The 16,835-nt window shown below is 44.2% G+C and overlaps 1 protein-coding gene across 1 annotated transcript in view; it reads left to right on the forward strand.

The window, feature by feature from the left end:
• Positions 1–15,591, forward strand: part of LOC109912320 (utrophin-like) — a 47,917-nt gene extending 32,326 nt beyond the window's left edge. The window contains exons 7-8 of the mRNA XM_048600635.1: positions 6,240–6,262; positions 14,385–15,591. Coding sequence (XP_048456592.1) covers positions 6,240–6,262; positions 14,385–14,396 — 35 coding nt within the window. The 3' untranslated portion in view covers positions 14,397–15,591. The remainder of the gene's footprint in view (positions 1–6,239; positions 6,263–14,384) is intronic.
• The last annotated feature ends 1,244 nt before the right edge of the window (positions 15,592–16,835 follow it).

Genomic DNA, 16,835 nt, shown 5'->3' on the forward strand with positions numbered 1-16,835 from the left:
TTTTTTTGTACTACTCCTACAATTCATATTCAGCATAGGTTTCTTTCCCAGTTGGAATTATTTTTTAAAGAACAACTTGTTTTTATGCCTCTGAACTTGTAATCTGCTGTTCTTCCACATTGACTAAAGTCCATCAGTGATGCTGAGGTGTAGATGGCCGAGAGCGTCACGTTCAACAATCTGTCCTGGTCCATCCCATTGAAGCGACAGTCAAGAAAGCACAACAACAACTCTACTTCCTTGGAGGCTAAGGAAATTTGGCATATCTATAAAATCTCTTACCGGTTGTTACAGATGCACCATAGAAGGCATTCTATCCAGATGCATCACAGCTTAGTATGGCAACTGCTCTGCGCAGGACCATAAGAAAATACTTGGAGTTGCGAACACAGCCCAGTCCATCACAGAAGCCAACCTTCCATCCATGACTCCATTTTTACATCATGCTACCTTAGAAAGGCAGCCAATATATTCAAAGACCCCTCCCACCCCAGCCATAATTTTTGATTAAGATCATTGATCATAGAATTCCTACAGTATAGAAACAGGCCCTTCAGCCCAACAAGTCCACACCGACTCTCAGAGCATCCCACCTAATCTACACACCCCTGAACATTATGGGCAATTTAACACGGCCAACCCACCGAGCCTGCACGTCTTTGGACAGTGGGAGGAAACCGGAGCACCCAGAGGAAACCCACACAGACAAGTCGCCTAAGGGTGGAATCGAACCCAAGTTCCTGGCGCTGAGGCAGCAGTGCTAACCACTGAGCCACCATGCTGCCCCTATAGTGAGGAAGGCCATCGTCTCTGAATGGTTTTGAACTTACAACCTTCCATTTAACAGCCAAACACGCTCACTGATTGCGCCACAGACTGTCATGCAGAAGATAAGAAAAGAAGCTTAAACACATGTACCAACAGGTTCAAGAGCAGCTTTTCTCCCACTGTTGTTAGATTTCTGAATGGACCTCTTTGTGCGCCTTCTGTACAGACAGAACATTGCTTCCTTGTTCTATTATTCTTATGCACTTTGTATAGTACGATCTGCCTGTACTGCATGCAAAACAAAATATTTCACTGTACCTCGGTACATGTGACAATAATAAATCAAATCAAAGACTGTAATCGTGAAGTATATACTAGTATATTTTTCTTTGTAGCTATATCCACGGCTAATGCCAGGATCTTCAGTGGTTTCAGTCCAACTGTTTTAAACCTCTCTGCTGTTCTTTCACCTCTCGTCAGCTTCTAAAAATGTACTAGTATTTTTTTGTACAACTCCTGCACTTCATATTCAGCATAGGTTTCTTTCCCAGTTGGAATTATTTTTTAAAGAACAACTTGTTTTTATGCCTTTGAACTTGTAATCTGCCGTTCTGCCACATTGACTAAAGCCCATGAAACCGAACTTTTGTTTCTTACTCGTTCTTTAACACTTCAGTCTTAATTCCTTTGGCGCAAATGTTTCCCAATCTTGCAGTCAGAAACGGGAAGTTATAACTGAGAACAAAGAACTGGCAGACCAATTAAATACATACTTCAGTTCTTTGTTCAAAAAGGAGGACATGAATATAATCCCAAAAGTGCTGGGAAACCGCAGGGTCTTTTGAGAGGGAAGAACTGAAGGAAATCAGTATTAGTATGGAAAGGGTGTTTGGAAAGTTGATGGGATTAAAGGGCAATCAATCCCCATAACCTGATAACCTACATCCCAGAGTAGTTAAAAGAGGTGGGTTAAGAAATAGTGGTTGCATTGGTGGTCATCTTTTGAGATTCTGTAGACTCTGGCACAGTTCCTATGGATTGGAGGGTAGTTAATGTAACCCCATTATTTAAATGTAGAGAGAAAACAGGGGAATTATCGCCTGGTTAGCCTGACATTGGTTATGGCAAAAATGCTAAACTCCATTTTAAAAGATTTAATAGCTGAGCATTTAGAAAACAGTGACTGCATTGGATGGCATCAATGCAGATTTACAGAAGTAAAACCATGGTTGACAGATCTACTACGATTTTTCAAGGATGGAATCTCACAGAAAAATAATGAGACAGGGTAAATGCAGGAAAGATATTCCTGATGCCGGGGGAGTCCAGAACTGGGATTACGGTCTAAGGATACGAGTAGACCGTTTAGGGCTGAGATGCGAAATTTCTTCACCCAGAGAGTGGTGAGCCTGTGAAATTTTCCGCCACAGAAGGCAATTGAGGCCAAACATTGAATATTTTCTATAAGGAGTTAGATATGGTTCAGATAGAGTTAGCTGAAGTGAACTGTGTGGATAGATTAGGAGGAATGACAATAAACAAGCAGTGGTAGGCACTTAAACAGGTAATTCATGACTCAGCAAAAATCCATCCAAGTAAGGAGGAAAGATTCTAAGAAAAGTATAAATCAACCACCAGTAACGAAGGAAGTTAAGGAGACTGTTAAGTTGAAAGGTAAAGTATATATGGAGGCCAAAGTCAGCAATAGCCCCAAAGACTGGAATGAGTTCAGAATCCAGCAAAGCACGACAAGAGAGAGAAAGCAAACTATTAGTGTGAATAATATTAAAAAGAAACTGACCATTAGAACTTCTTATGAAGAGGGAGGTAAACATGAACATAGGCCCCCTTAGAAAATGAATCTGGGAAGACGGTTTTGGGGAACAAGTAAATGGTACAGGAGTTACTTTTAGTCTTTACAGTGGAAGATACTTCAAAAGAACACAGGGGACGATATAAGTGCCATCACTATCACTAAAAAGTAGCATTAGACGAACTAATGGGGCTAAGGGCAAATAAATCCCCTGATGGTGTTGCATCTTAGGATCCTAAAAGAGGTAACTGCAGAAATAGTGAATGCTTTTGCAGTAATTTTACAAAAATCGTTGGATTCCGGAGAAGTATTATAAGATTAGAAAACTGATAATGTGATACCTCTATTTTGAAAGGAAGGAAAGCAAAGAATGGATAACTATAGTCTGATTAGCCTAACATCTGTTGTTGGAAAAGCATTAGAATCAGTTATTAAGAAATTAATAGCAGAAGATTTGGAAAATCCTAATCTAATCAAACAGAGTCAGCATGGCTTCATGAAAAAGAAATTGCATCTGACTAATTTATTAGAGTTTTTTGAGGAAGTCTCAACCAGAGTGGATAGACAGGAACCAGTCGATATGTTGGAGTTGAATTTCCAGAATGCTTTCGAAAAGGTACCTCACAAAAGGTTCATGTTAAAGTCCACAGTGTTGGAGGTAATATATTGGCAAGGATAGAGAATGGACTCATGGACAGGAAACAGCAAGTGGAAAGAAAGGGTTCTTTTTCAGGTTGGTGATCCATGACCAGGGATCAGTGCTAGGCCAACAACTGTTTACAATATATATCAATGACTTGGAGGAAAGAAATGACCATACTATAGCCAAATTTGCAGACGATGTGGAAAGGCAGGATACAAACAGTTTACAGAGAGATATTGGTAGGTGAAGTAAATGTGCAAAATGTTGGCAAATGGAGTATAATATGGGAAATTGCAAAGTTGTTCATTCAGAGGGAAGAACAAAAGAACAGAATATTATTTAAATGGAGAAACACTGCAGAAAGCTGCAACATAAAGGGATTTGGTGGTACTTGTGCAAAAAACACAGAAAGCTAGCACGCAGGTACAGCAGGTAATTAGTGGAATGTTGGCCTTTATTTCAAAGTGGTTGGAGTATAAGAGTAGGGAAGTCTTACTGCAACTGTACAAAGTGCTGGTGAGATCACATCTGGAACAGTTTTCATCTCTTTATTTAAGGAACAATATCATTAGGTTCACGAGGATGATCCCTGATTTCAATTGATTTATTATTGTCACATGTACCTAGGTACAGTGAAAAGCTTTGTTTTGTGTGCAGTACAGGCAGATCATGCCGTACAAAATGCATTAGGGTAATAAAACAGAGTGAGGAATACAATGTTATAGATGCAGAGAAGGTGCACAAAGAGCACATTAAATTAAAAGTCTGAAAAGTCCACTCTGAAGTCTAACAACGGTGGAGACGAAGCCGTTCTTGAATCTGTTGGTATGTGTGTTTAAGCTTTTGGGTCTTTTGCCTAACATAAGAGTTTGGAAGAGATTATACCCAGGGTGGAAGGGGTCTTTGATTATATTGGCTGTCTTCCTGAGGAATGAGAAGTATTGATGGAGTCAATGGATAGAACGTCGTCTCGCATGATGGACTGGGCTGTGTTCACAATTCTGCGCAGTTTCCTATGGTCCTGGGCAGAGCAGTTGCAGTACCAAGCCATGATGCATCCGGACAGAATGCTTTCTATGGTGCATCTGTAGCAATTAGTAAGAGTCTTTATGGACATGCTGAATTTCCTTAGCCTCCTGAAGAAGTAGAGGCATTATTGTGCTTTTTTGACTATCGCATCATCTTGGTTGGACTAGGACAGATTGCTGGTGATTGTCACTTCCAGGAACTTGATGCAGTCGACCATCTCCACCTTTGCATCATTGATGCAGGCAGGGCCATGTCCTCTACTCCACTTCCTGAATTCAGTGAACAGCTCCTTTGTTTTGCTGATGTTGATGGAGAGATTGTTATCTTTACACCATGCCACCAAGCACTGTATCTCTTCCCTGTACTCAGTCTCATCATTGTTTGAGATCTGGCCTACAACGGCAGTGTCATCAGCAAATTTGTTGATGGAGTTAGAATGAAATTTGGCCGCGCAGTTATGAGTGAGTATGGTAAGCGGCTGAGTACGCAGCCATGTGGGGTGCAAGCCATAGAGTCATACAACACAGAAACAGACCCTTCGGTCCAACCAGTCTATGCTGAACATAATCCCAAATTAAACTAGTCCCATCTGCCTGGTCCTGGCCCATTTTGCTCCAAATCCTTCCTTTTCATCTATCCAAATGTCTATTAAATACTGTAATTGTATCTGCGTCCATCACTTCCTCAGGAAGTGTATAAGCCCTACCCTGGTTTGTTGTACCAAAATGCAGTACCTCACATTTATCCAGATTGAACTCCATCTGACATCTTTCAGCCCATTGACTCATTTGAAGAAGTATTGAGAATTATTGTGGAGGAGGTGTTGTTGCCTGTTTTCACTGATTGTGGTTTGTGGGTCAGGATGTCAAGGATCCAGTTGCAGAGGATGGAGCAGAGATGTAGGTGTAGGTCTTGGAGTGTGGAGATTAGTTTGGTTGGAATTATGGTTTGAAGACAGAGCTGTAGTCAATAAGTAGGAGCCTGACATAGGTGTTGTATGGCTAGGGAGCTGATGTCTGTCATGGACCTGTTGTGCCAATAGGCAAATTACAATGAAGCAGGGTAGGCTGGGAGGCTAGAGTTGATATGAGCAATAACTAACCTCTTGAAGCACTTCATAATTATGGAGGTCAGAGCTACCAGGCAGTAGTCATTGAGCCTCTCTGCATGAGTTTTCTTTGTTATCGGAATAATGATGGTCATCATGAAGGAGATGAGGACTTCAGGTTATAGTAAGAAGCAGGTGGAGACTTCTGATCATAGTAAAGAGGGATTGTCTTTTGAGCAAAGGTTAAACAGGTTTGGTCCCTCCTCACTGGACTTTATAAAAAACATATAGAATTCTTAAAGGGGCTTGACAGGGTAAATGCTGAGATGATACTTCCCCCTCATGGGACAGTCTAGGGCCAAATGGCATAGTCTCAATAAAAAGGTGCTAATTTAGTAGATGAGGAATTGCTTCTGTGAGAGTTGAGAGTCTTCGGAACTCCTTTCCAGAGACAGTTGTCGGGGTAGAGTCCTTGTGTATGTTTAAGGTGAGATAGATTCTTGATCAGTAGGGGAATCAAGGTTATGTTGAAAGGACAAGAAAGTCGATGTGAGGAATGTCAAATCAGCCATAGTCCTGGAGAACGGCAGAGCAGGCTTGAGGAGCCGAGTGGCCTACTGCCATTCCTCTTTCTTATGGTTTTATGGTCTTTTGTAATAACTCTGGAAGAGATTACTAATAGATCCACTTCCTGCAGCATGTGGTGAACTATGTAAACTTCAAATCAATGATGATGTTTTGAAAACAATCAAGCACGGCTGTTTCATTACTCCCCTTTGATTCATAATCACATGATGTTGAGATTGATTACAGTTCTTTGAAATTAGGTTTTTAACAAGGACCTTTATGCTGATACACCCTCTCTTTCACTTTGTAGTTAAAACTGTTTTATACTGTACTAATGCCTGTTTTTATCCTTTTTCCCCATACAATTTCAGCAAATTTTGCTACAAGGCAACAGGTAAGAGATTGTTGTGTGTGTTACATGTAAGAAATTAGATTTCTGTGTGGGGTTGAAAGTGAGCAGGGAAGATGAGTAAGAGGTAATGGTGAAGTGTGAATGTAAATGGACTAGAAATTCAGAAGCGCAGGCTGATGGACACAGGTTCGAATCCATGGCAAATGGTGAAATTTGAATTCAATTAAAATCTGGAATCAAAAGCTAGTCTGTTGATGCCCATGTAACAATTGTCAATTACTGTAAAAGCCCACTTAGTTTACTAAAGTCATTTATGGAAAGAAATCTGCCATCCTTACCTGGTTATGACATTCCAGATGCACAGCAATGGTTGACTGTAAACTGTCCTTTGAAATAGCTTAGCAAGCCATTCAGTTGAATCAAACTGTTATGAAGTCTAAAGAAAGAAACAAAACCAGACAACCACCTGACATCAGCCTAGGCACTGGAAGCGACAGTAGCAAAAACAGCTCTGTAAATCCTGCAAAGTCCCCCTTCCCAACATCTAGGGGCTCATGCCAAAATTGGATGTCCTGTCTTACAGACTAGACAAACAACAGCCTGACATAGTCATAGAGATAGTAGGAACTGCTGATGCTGGAGAATCTGAAGAAGGGTCTCGACCCGAAACGTCAGCTTTCCTGCTCCTCTGATGCTGCTTGGCCTGCTGTGTTCATCCAGCTCTACACCGTGTTATCCCTGACATAGTCATACTCATAGAATCATACCTTGCAATGATCCAGACACCACCATCATATCCCTGATATGTCCTGGCCTACTGGCTAGACAGACTTGCTGATGTGGTGACACAGTATACGATCGGGCAACAGTTGGGCTTGGGAGTCCTCAGCATTGATTGCAGACCCTATGAACTTTCATAGCACCAGATCAAACATTAGTGAGGTAACAAAAAACAAAATTGCTGGGGAAAAGCTCAGCAAGTCTGGCAGTATCTGTGGAAAGAAAGCAGAGTTAACATTTCAGGTCCAATGACCCTTCTTCAGAGCCGACAGCCATAATATTGGACTGCTCATGCATGCAATAGTGAGGACTAAGCAATCACAAGCCAACAGATCAGGTCTAAGCTTTGCGGTCCTACAGCATCCAGTTGCAAATGATGGTGGACAATTAAGCAACTAACAAGAGGTGGAGGCTGCACAAATATCACCATCCTCAACAGTGGCTGAGCCCCAGCACGTTAGTGCAAAAGGTAGGGCTAAAACATTCACACCAATCTTCAGCCAGAAGTGCCAAATGGATGACCCATCCTGGTCCAATATGGTAACATCCCATAAACACACCCTTGACAAGAGGCAAATTCAGAAAACAGATTGCCTCACATGCAACTCCAGCAGCCCAGGAGGAAAAACATCAAGAGAATTCAAGAGACGGTAGCAGGGACAGATGTACTGCAGCAACAACTGCTACTGAAAAGCTAAAAAACCAGAAATCCTGGTTCCATGGGAGCTTGACCACTCTCATTCAGGCTGTTCTACTGTTCCAACTTTAAAGAAAAACCCAAGGCATCACAAGCTATTTACTTTCAGTTTTCAGTAGACATCTTGGTATATCTGTCTTAAAATCTTTCTTTTTAAAAAAAAGGACAAAATAACCTCTTAAAGCCAAAGTATCATCACAGCATATCAAATCCAATTTCAACCAAGTCAGTTACCACCCCACCAGTTGACTCAATCATCAGGAAAGTGATGGAAGGGTCATCAACAGTTCTATCAACCAGCACTTCTTGCAAAGGGACAGCCATGTTCATTGCTCAGTTTGGATTTGATTAGGGCCGCTCAGCTCCTGCGTCATGGGTCAAACATTGTCAAAAGAACTGAATTTTAGGCATGAAGTGAAAATGACTGCCCTTGACATCCAGGCAGCATTTGACTGTGTATGACAACAAGGAGCCCGATCAAAATTGGAGTCAGTGGGAATCAAGGGGAAAATTCACCGCTGGTTGAAATCACACATAATGCAAAGCAAGGTTGTTGGAGCTCATTCATGTCAGTCCTGCAACAACTCTGTAGGAGTTCTTCAGGGTAGTGTCTTAAACCCAACTGCCTTCAGCTGCTTCATTAATGACCGTCTCTCCATTATAAGGTCAGAAGTGGGGATGTTAGGTGATGATTGCATCAACATTCAGCACCATTTATGACTCCTTAGGTACTAAAGCAGTCTGTGTCCATGTGCAGCAAGAGCTTCACAATATCCAGGATTGGACTAAAAAGTGAATAGTAACACTCATGTTATGGAGTGCCAAGCAAAGGCCATCTCCAACAGGAAAAAATCTAACCATCACCCCTTCACATCCAATGGTGTTGCCATCACTGGATCCCCCTTTTCAACATCTGTGGGTTACTATTGACCAGAAACTGAGCTGCACCAGCCATATAAATACAATGGCTACAAGGGTAGGTCAGAAACTAGGAATTCAGTGGTGAGTAGCTCACCTCCTGTCTCCGCTTTGGCTGTCCACGATCCACAAGACCAGGAGTATGATGGAATGTTCCCCACTGGCCTCAACAACACTCAAGAAACCTGACACCATCTAGCACAAAGTAGCCCTCCCAGTTTGTACTCCACCTGGCACTTCCAAGGTTCACTCACTGTTGGGCTATAACCTGGTGTTGTGTGATTTTTGACTTTGTCCAACACTGATGCAGTGTAGACCATCTACAGAATGAACTGCAAAATTTCACCAAGGCTCTTCTATCAGCAGCTCCCAAACTTGCAACCTCTACCACCTAGAAATTTGGGAACAATACCATCACAAAATCATCCTCCAACCTGAGTTGGAACTGTATTGACATTCCTTCACTGTTACGAGGCCAAATTCTGGATAGAGATAGTATGAACTGCCGAAGCTGGAGTCAGCGATAACACAGTGTGGAGCTGGAGGAACACAGCAGGCCAGGCAGCATCAGAGGAACAGGAAAGCTGACGTTTCAGGTCGGGACCCTTCTTCAAAAATGGCGACAACCTCTACATAAAACGGTTTTCTCTGCAGCTCCTCAAGCACACTCTCTTAGCAATGCACCGGCATCTTCTGGCCCTACAATGAAGCCTACCTCAGCTCACAGCCTCCCTCTCCCAGACCTGCAAAGGACCTCTTCTGTTTTTCATTCTGCGCAGGACCACAACATCAACCTATGATTTTACTCCGCCCTATCTGACATTAAAAACCATAAATACACTAAACTTACCGGTGCCTGCCACCAAACACAGGCCTCTTCCACCCCCCAAGTCCTCAACCGTACCGAGGACCTCCTCCACAATGTGCCTGGCGCCATTGACCATATGGTCACCATCGCTGACGCCACCGATCTCGTCACATCCACTGACGTCGGTCACGTCCGGTACCGCAAACCATGGCTCCGTGGATACCACCCACATTGCAGGCGCCACCCACACCGTAGACACCGCTGCTTCCGTCACCGAGACTGAGAGCGCTGCCTTCGTCAAGGATGCCCATGTCACTGTCAACGTCAACATCAAGGGCGACGTCACTTTCACCGACGTCGCCCCACTCACTGCTGACGTCGCCCCAAACTCCACCCCCACAGCCAACAGCTCTACACCCAGTCCCAGCCCCAAATCCTGCCGGGTTTTCTCTGTCCCCCCAGAGCACCCCCTCATTGAGGACAAACGGTCAGTCCTCGGTAAAGGACTCACCTTCATTCCCCTCCGCCCACACATCAATGAATACCTCTCATGTCTGGACATCACACAGTTTTTCTGTCACCTCCGCGCCTATTTCTTTAACTGTGGGTCTAACCCTCCCTCTACAGATCCCTTCTCCCACCCTCCAACACACCTCATCCTCCTGGACACCGCCCCCAGGCTTCCTACCCTCCCTTGACCTTTTCATCTCCAACTGTCGTCACGACATCGATCGCCTCAACCTTTCCACCCCTCTCACTCACTCCACCCTCTCCCCCACAGAACGTGCAGCCCTCTGCTCCCTCCGCTCCAACCCTAACCTCACCATCAAACCCACAGATAAGGGAGGCGCCGATGTGGTATGGCGCACTGACCTTTACATTGCTGAGGCCAAGCGCCAACTCTCTGACACCTCCTCCTACCGCCCCCTTGATCATGACCCCACCCCTGACCACCAAAACATCATCTCCCAGACCATCCATAACCTTATCACCTCAGGTGACCTCCTGCCCACAACCTCCAACCTCATTGTTCCCCAACCCCATACCACCCGTTCCTATCTCCTTCCCAAAATCCACAAACCTGACTGCCGCGGCCAATCCATTGTCTCCGCCTGCTCCTGCCCCACTGAACTTATCTCCGCTTACCCTGACTCTGTTTTCTCCCCCTTGGTCCAGGAACTCCCCACCTACATCTGGGACACCACCCACGCCCGCCACCTCCAAGACTTCCAATTCCCTAGCCCCCAACACCTCATCTTCACTATGGATGTCCAGTCCCTATACACTTGCATTCCCCACACACATGGCCCAGAAGCCCTCCGCTCTTTCTCTCCCGTAGGCCCAACCAGTCTCCCTCCACCGACACCCTCATCCACTTAACCAAACTCGTCCTTACCCTTAACAATTTCTCCTTCAACTCCTCCCACTTCCTACAGTCGAAGGAGGTGGCCATGGGAACCTGCTATGCCTGCCTCTTCGTAGGATACGTGGAACCGTCCCTCTTCCGCAGGTACACTGGCACTATCCCCCACCTCTTCCTCCGCTACATCGATGACTGCATCCAAGAACAAAGAAAATTACAGCACAGGAACAGGCCCTTCGGCCCTCCAAGCCTGCGCCGATCCAGATCCTCTATCTAAACCTGTCGCCTATTTTCCAAGGATCTGTATCCCTTTGCTCCCTGCCCATTCATGTATCTGTCCAGATACATCTTAAATGATGCTATCATGCCCGCTTCTACCACCTCCGCTGGCAACGCATTCCAGGCACCCACCACCCTCTGCGTAAAGAACTTTCCATGCATATCTCCCTTAAACTTTTCCCCTCTCACCTTAAAATCGTGACCCCTAGTAATTGAGTCCCCCACTCTGGGAAAAGCTTCTTGCTATCCACCCTGTCTATACCCCTCATGATTTTGTAGACCTCAATCAGGTCCCCCCTCAACCTCCGTCTTTCTAATCTACTCAACCTGTCTTCATAGCTAGCGCCCTCCATACCAGGCAACATCCTGGTGACCCTCCTCTGCACCCTCTCCAAAGCATCCACATCCTTTTGGTAATGTGGCAACCAGAACTGTACGCAGTATTCCAAATGTGGTCGAACCAAAGTCCTATACAACTGTAACATGACCTGCCGACTCTTGTACTCAATACTCCGTCCGATGAATGAAAGCAAGCCTATGCTTTCTTGACCGCTCTATCAACCTGCGTTGCCACCTTCAGGGTACAATGGACCTGAACACCCAGATCTCTCTGTGCATCAATTTTCCCCAGGGCTTTTCCATTTACCATATAGTTCACTCTTGAATTGGATCTTCCAAAATGCATCACCTTGCATTTGCCTGGATTGAACTCCATCTGCCATTTCTCTGTCCAGCTCTCCAATCTATCTATATTCTGCTGAATTCTCCGACAGTCCCCTTCACTATCTGCTACTCCACCAATCTTAATGTCATCTGCAAACTTGCTAATCAGACCATCTATACCCTCCTCCAGATCATTTATGTATATCACAAACAACAGTGGTCCCAACACAGATCCATGTGGAACACCAGTGGTCACAGTTCTCCATTTTGAGAAACTCCCTTCCACTACAACTCTCTGTCTCCTGTTGCCCAGCCAGTTCTCTATCCATCTAGCTAGTCCACCCTGGATGCCATGCGACTTCACTTTCTCCATCAGCCTACCATAGGGAACCTTATCAAACGCCTTACTGAAGTCCACATATATGACATCTACAGCCCTTCCCTCATCTATTAACTTTGTCACTTCCTCAAAGAATTCTATCAAGTTGGTAAGACATGACCTTCCCTGCACAAAACCATGCTGCCTATCACTAATAAGCCCATTTTCTTCCAAATGTAAATAGATCCTATCCCTCAGTATCTTCTCCAGCAGCTTCCCCACCACTGATTTCAGGCTCACCAGTTTATAATTTCCTGGATTATCCTTGCTACCCTTCTTAAACATGGGGACAACATTAGCAATTCTCCAGTCCTCCGGGACCTCACCCGTGCTCAAGGATGCCGCAAAGATATCTGTTAAGGCCCCCGCTATTTCCTCTCTTGCTTCCCTCAGTAACCTGGGATAGATCCCATCTGGACCTGGGGACTTGTCCACCCTAATGCCTTTTAGAATACCCAACACTTCCCCCCTCCTTATGCCGTATCGGCGCTGCTTTATCATCAACTTTACTAACACCTTTCACCCCAGCCTCAAGTTCACCTGGACCATCTCTGATAACACTCTCTCCTTCCTGGACCTCTCTGTCTCCATCTCTGGTGACCACCTCAAACCTAATATCTATTTCAAGCCCACCGACTCCCACAGCTACCTAGACTACACCTCCTCTCACCCATCTTCCTGCAAGAATGTGATCCCCTACTCCCAATTCCTCCGCCTCCGCTGCGTCTGCTCCCAAGATGGTCCCACTCCCGAACATCCCAGATGACCTCTTCTTTCCAGGATCACAACATCCCCCCCTTCAGTGGTGGAAAATGCTCTCGACTGCATCTTTTGTGTTTCCTGCACCTCTGCCTTCACATCCCCTCCCCAAAACAAAAACAATGACAGAATCCCCAGTGTCCTCATGTATCACCCCACTAACCTCCGGATTCAACATATCATTCTCCGCCACTTCCGCCACCTGCAATCTGACCCCACTACGAATTTATATTTCCCTCCCCACCCCTCTTTGCCTTCTGTCGGGACCATTCTGTCCGCTACTCCCTTGTCCGCTCCACACTCCCCACTAGCCCCGCCACTCTTGGCACCTTTCCCTGCAACCGCAGGAGGTGCTACACCTGCCCCTACACCTCCCCCCTCACCTCCTTCAAGGAACGAAAAAAACCTTACACATCAGACAGATGTTCACCTGCACATCCGCTAAGCCCATTTCCCCAGCCCTAACCCTCCTCTCTCTATTTATTTCTGAGTTCCCTTCCCCCTCCCCATTTCTGAAGAAGTGTCCCGACCCAAAACGTCAGCTTTCCTGCTCCTCTGATACTGCCTGGTCTGCTGTGTTCCTCCAGCTCCACACTGTTGAATCACATTCTGGATAGCTGTTCTCACAGTAATGTTAGTATCCTTACATCCCAAGGACTGCAGTGTTTTAAGAAGACAGCTTGCCACCATTTTGTCCAGGACAGTTAGGAATGGCAATAAATTTTAGCCAAGCCACTAACAGTCGTGTTCCATGAACAAAGAAAAAGGAAAGATTCTGCTATTTGCCCAGTCTCATTGAAGTGGGGTTCTCTCACAGTTGGAAGGAGCAAGTGCAGGATATCTCAACATAAGTCATTGGCAAGAAGACTGTTCTGGTTCTGAGTCTCAAAAAGATCAGCCATGATCTTATTAAATAGCGGGGCAGGCTCGAGGGGCCAGATGGCCTACTCCTGTTCCTGGTTCTTATGTTCTTATGTTACTGCGTGGCATTATCCAAGGCCAGAAATGGACTATTTTTCTTTCTCTTTTCTCTTTCTTCCACCTTCCCTCCTTTCCTCCCATCTCTCTCTCTCCCTCTGTATCTTTTACACATACACAAACACACATACACAGAGCCACAATAATGGAGAAATTGAGTATGGAGGGAGTGGGTGGCAAGCTGAAACTCAAATATTCTTTATCATGTAAGCCATGTTGTGAAAACTTGTCAAATTTCATAACTTCTCCTGATGCAATTTGAATTCATCATCTCTGCTTTGCTGCTCCGACACTAAAATGACCATAGTGCACAACTCTTTTTGTGGATTGCTAACCTACCAAACAGTCATTGTCGTTCAGAAAAAAACACGGATTCTTAACCCTTATATGTGTTTAATCCCTTCAGTCTAAACAAAACCTGTCAGATACTTCAGGATGCTTCTGTTTAAGGTGTCTTTAATACTGACTGTATCTCCATGTTTGGTTCTAGTGTCTGATCAGGAGCTAAAATAATCAAATGTTTTACTTTACATTCCACAGGTCATGATGTAATGATACGTTCCATGTGACAGACGTGAACAACGAGACAACCACTTGCTATAATGACCAACAGCAGTTTGAATCATAAGGAAATTCATTGAGACCTTCAAAGAATGATCAATTCCACTAAACTGTCTCAGTGAAGGAGCTTATCTCTGGAGACTCAACGACTCATAGTTTTAACTATTGTCTCTCCCTCTTTGCTGCTTTTACTATGCAAATGTAAAATAATGAAGTATAAAATGTTGGACTCTGAAAAATGCGCCAGTATTTGTAAAAATAAACAGGCAGCATTTGGGGAGGGGGATATTTTTCTTTCATTCCAGGTATGAGAGAATTGTGATGGGAGGCTTTGTGCATTTTGAGAGATAGTAAGAACTGCCGATGCTGCAGTCAGAAATAACACAGTGTGGAACTGGAGGAACACAGCAGGCCAGGCAGCATCAGAGGAGCCAGAAAGTTGACGTTTCGGGTCGGGACCCTGGCCTGCTGTGTTCCTCCAGCTCCACACTGTGTTATCTGTCTGCATTTTAAAGTGTTTTTTTTAAAGTACTACTCCCTCAGATGCCACCCTCTAGGAAAACAGAGCCTTACAGATGGGGTTCTGAATTTTGGCTTGTTTGCCTACGAACTTGGTGTATTTTGAAGTTCTGCCAAAGTCTTGCAAATATGGTGGGGAGATTTTTTTCTTCTATAGTGTGAATTGCTGTGCCCAAACAAATTGTACGAATAAGGGTAATTATTTTAATGCATTGAAACAATGTAAAGCCATGACCACCTTTCTACCTCAGACCCTCCTTTCTTCCAAAATGGCTCTCCTGTTATATAATTCCTGGCGTACAAAGCCTTCATCTTCATCAAACTAAATAGCATAAGGGGCCCAATTATTTGATCAGTAGTGACTTGGTGGCATCATAATACTTTTTTGTGCATCTTTTAATAAATCAGTGAGGATCAGCCCAACTTCATACACATTCATTAACAACCCCCTCCCCTCCCTAATGTCGTAGTTCCTGGCCAGTAGGCAGGCTGCACCACTACACTGTAAACTGTCTCATCTTATTTAGTTCAGTCATTGATTGACATTATATTTTAACCTGTAAAGTGTGTTGCCTTCTTGGTATACAGGCTATATCTTAAATCCTGATCACATCTGATACCACTACATACGTCATTCAAAATAAAGTTTGTTTATACAACACCGAAACGGAAGATACCTTGTGATTTTTCCTGCAGCTCCTGAAATTAATAGTTGTTGTTCTGTAACATATGTGATTTTCTCTAGTGGGTAAAGGTGAGGCTTATCGCTGTTTTCAAAGTAAAATTTGCTGTTGTATTCATAGACAGTTCATATGATTGGTATTGTCCTGACCAAAGGCAGCAGTGTGTGGTGGTGGAGGATTGTTTTTCAGACAGGAGGCCTGTTACCAGTAGTATTCCAATGAGGATCAGTACTGGGTCCACTTTTGTTTGTCATTTATATAAATGATTTAGATAAGAATATAGAAGGCATGGTTAGTAAGTTTGTGGATGAAGTCAAAATTGGTATTTTGGTGCAAAAACAAAGTTGCTGGAAAAGCTCAGCAGGTCTGGCAGCATCTGTGAAGGAGAAAACAGAGTTAACGTGTCGGGTCTGGTGACCCTTCCTCAGTCTGAGGAACCCTAATCTTTTCCAGCAACTTTGTTTTTGTTCCTGATTTACAGCATCCGCAGTTCTTTTGGTTTTTATTTGGTATTTTGGTGGACAGTGAAGAAGGTTATCGAAGATTACAAAGAGATCTTGGTCAATTGGGTCAATGGGCTGAGGAATGGCAGATAGAGTTTAGTTTGGGTAAATGGGAGGTATTGCATTTTGGTAAGACAAACAAGGACAGGATTTGTACAGTTAAAAGTAGGGCCTTTGGTAGTATTGTAGAATAGAGAGACCTAGGGGTTCAGATACATAATTTGTTGAAGTTTGCATCATATGTAGACCGTGTAGTTAAGAAGGCATTTAGCACTCTTGCCTTCATTGCTCAGACCTTTGAATATAGGAGTTGGGATGTCACGGTGAGGTTGTACAGGCAATTGGTGAGGCCTCTTCTGGAACACCGTGTCCAGTTCCGGTCACCCTGTTAGAGGAAGGATATTATTAAGCTGGAGAGGATTCAGAGAAGATTTACCAGGATGTTGCTGGAAATGGAGGGTTTAACTTCTGAGGAGAGGCTAGAAAAGCTGGGACTTTTTTCGCTGGAGGGTAGGAGGTTGTGGGGTGATCTTATCGAGGTTTATAAAATCATGAGGGGTATAGATAAGGTGAATGACAGGCATCTTTTCCCTAGAGTGTGCAATTTGAAGACTAGAGGGCATATTTTAAGATGAAAGGAGAGAGGTTTAAGAACGACTTGAGGGGGAGTTTTTTTTTAAAAGAGTAGTTGGTGTGTGGAATGAACTTCAAAAGTGGTAGATACG

Source organism: Rhincodon typus, chromosome 9 (genome assembly GCF_021869965.1).
Source record: "Rhincodon typus isolate 14 chromosome 9, sRhiTyp1.1, whole genome shotgun sequence".
Classification (NCBI taxonomy): Eukaryota; Metazoa; Chordata; class Chondrichthyes; order Orectolobiformes; family Rhincodontidae; genus Rhincodon; species Rhincodon typus.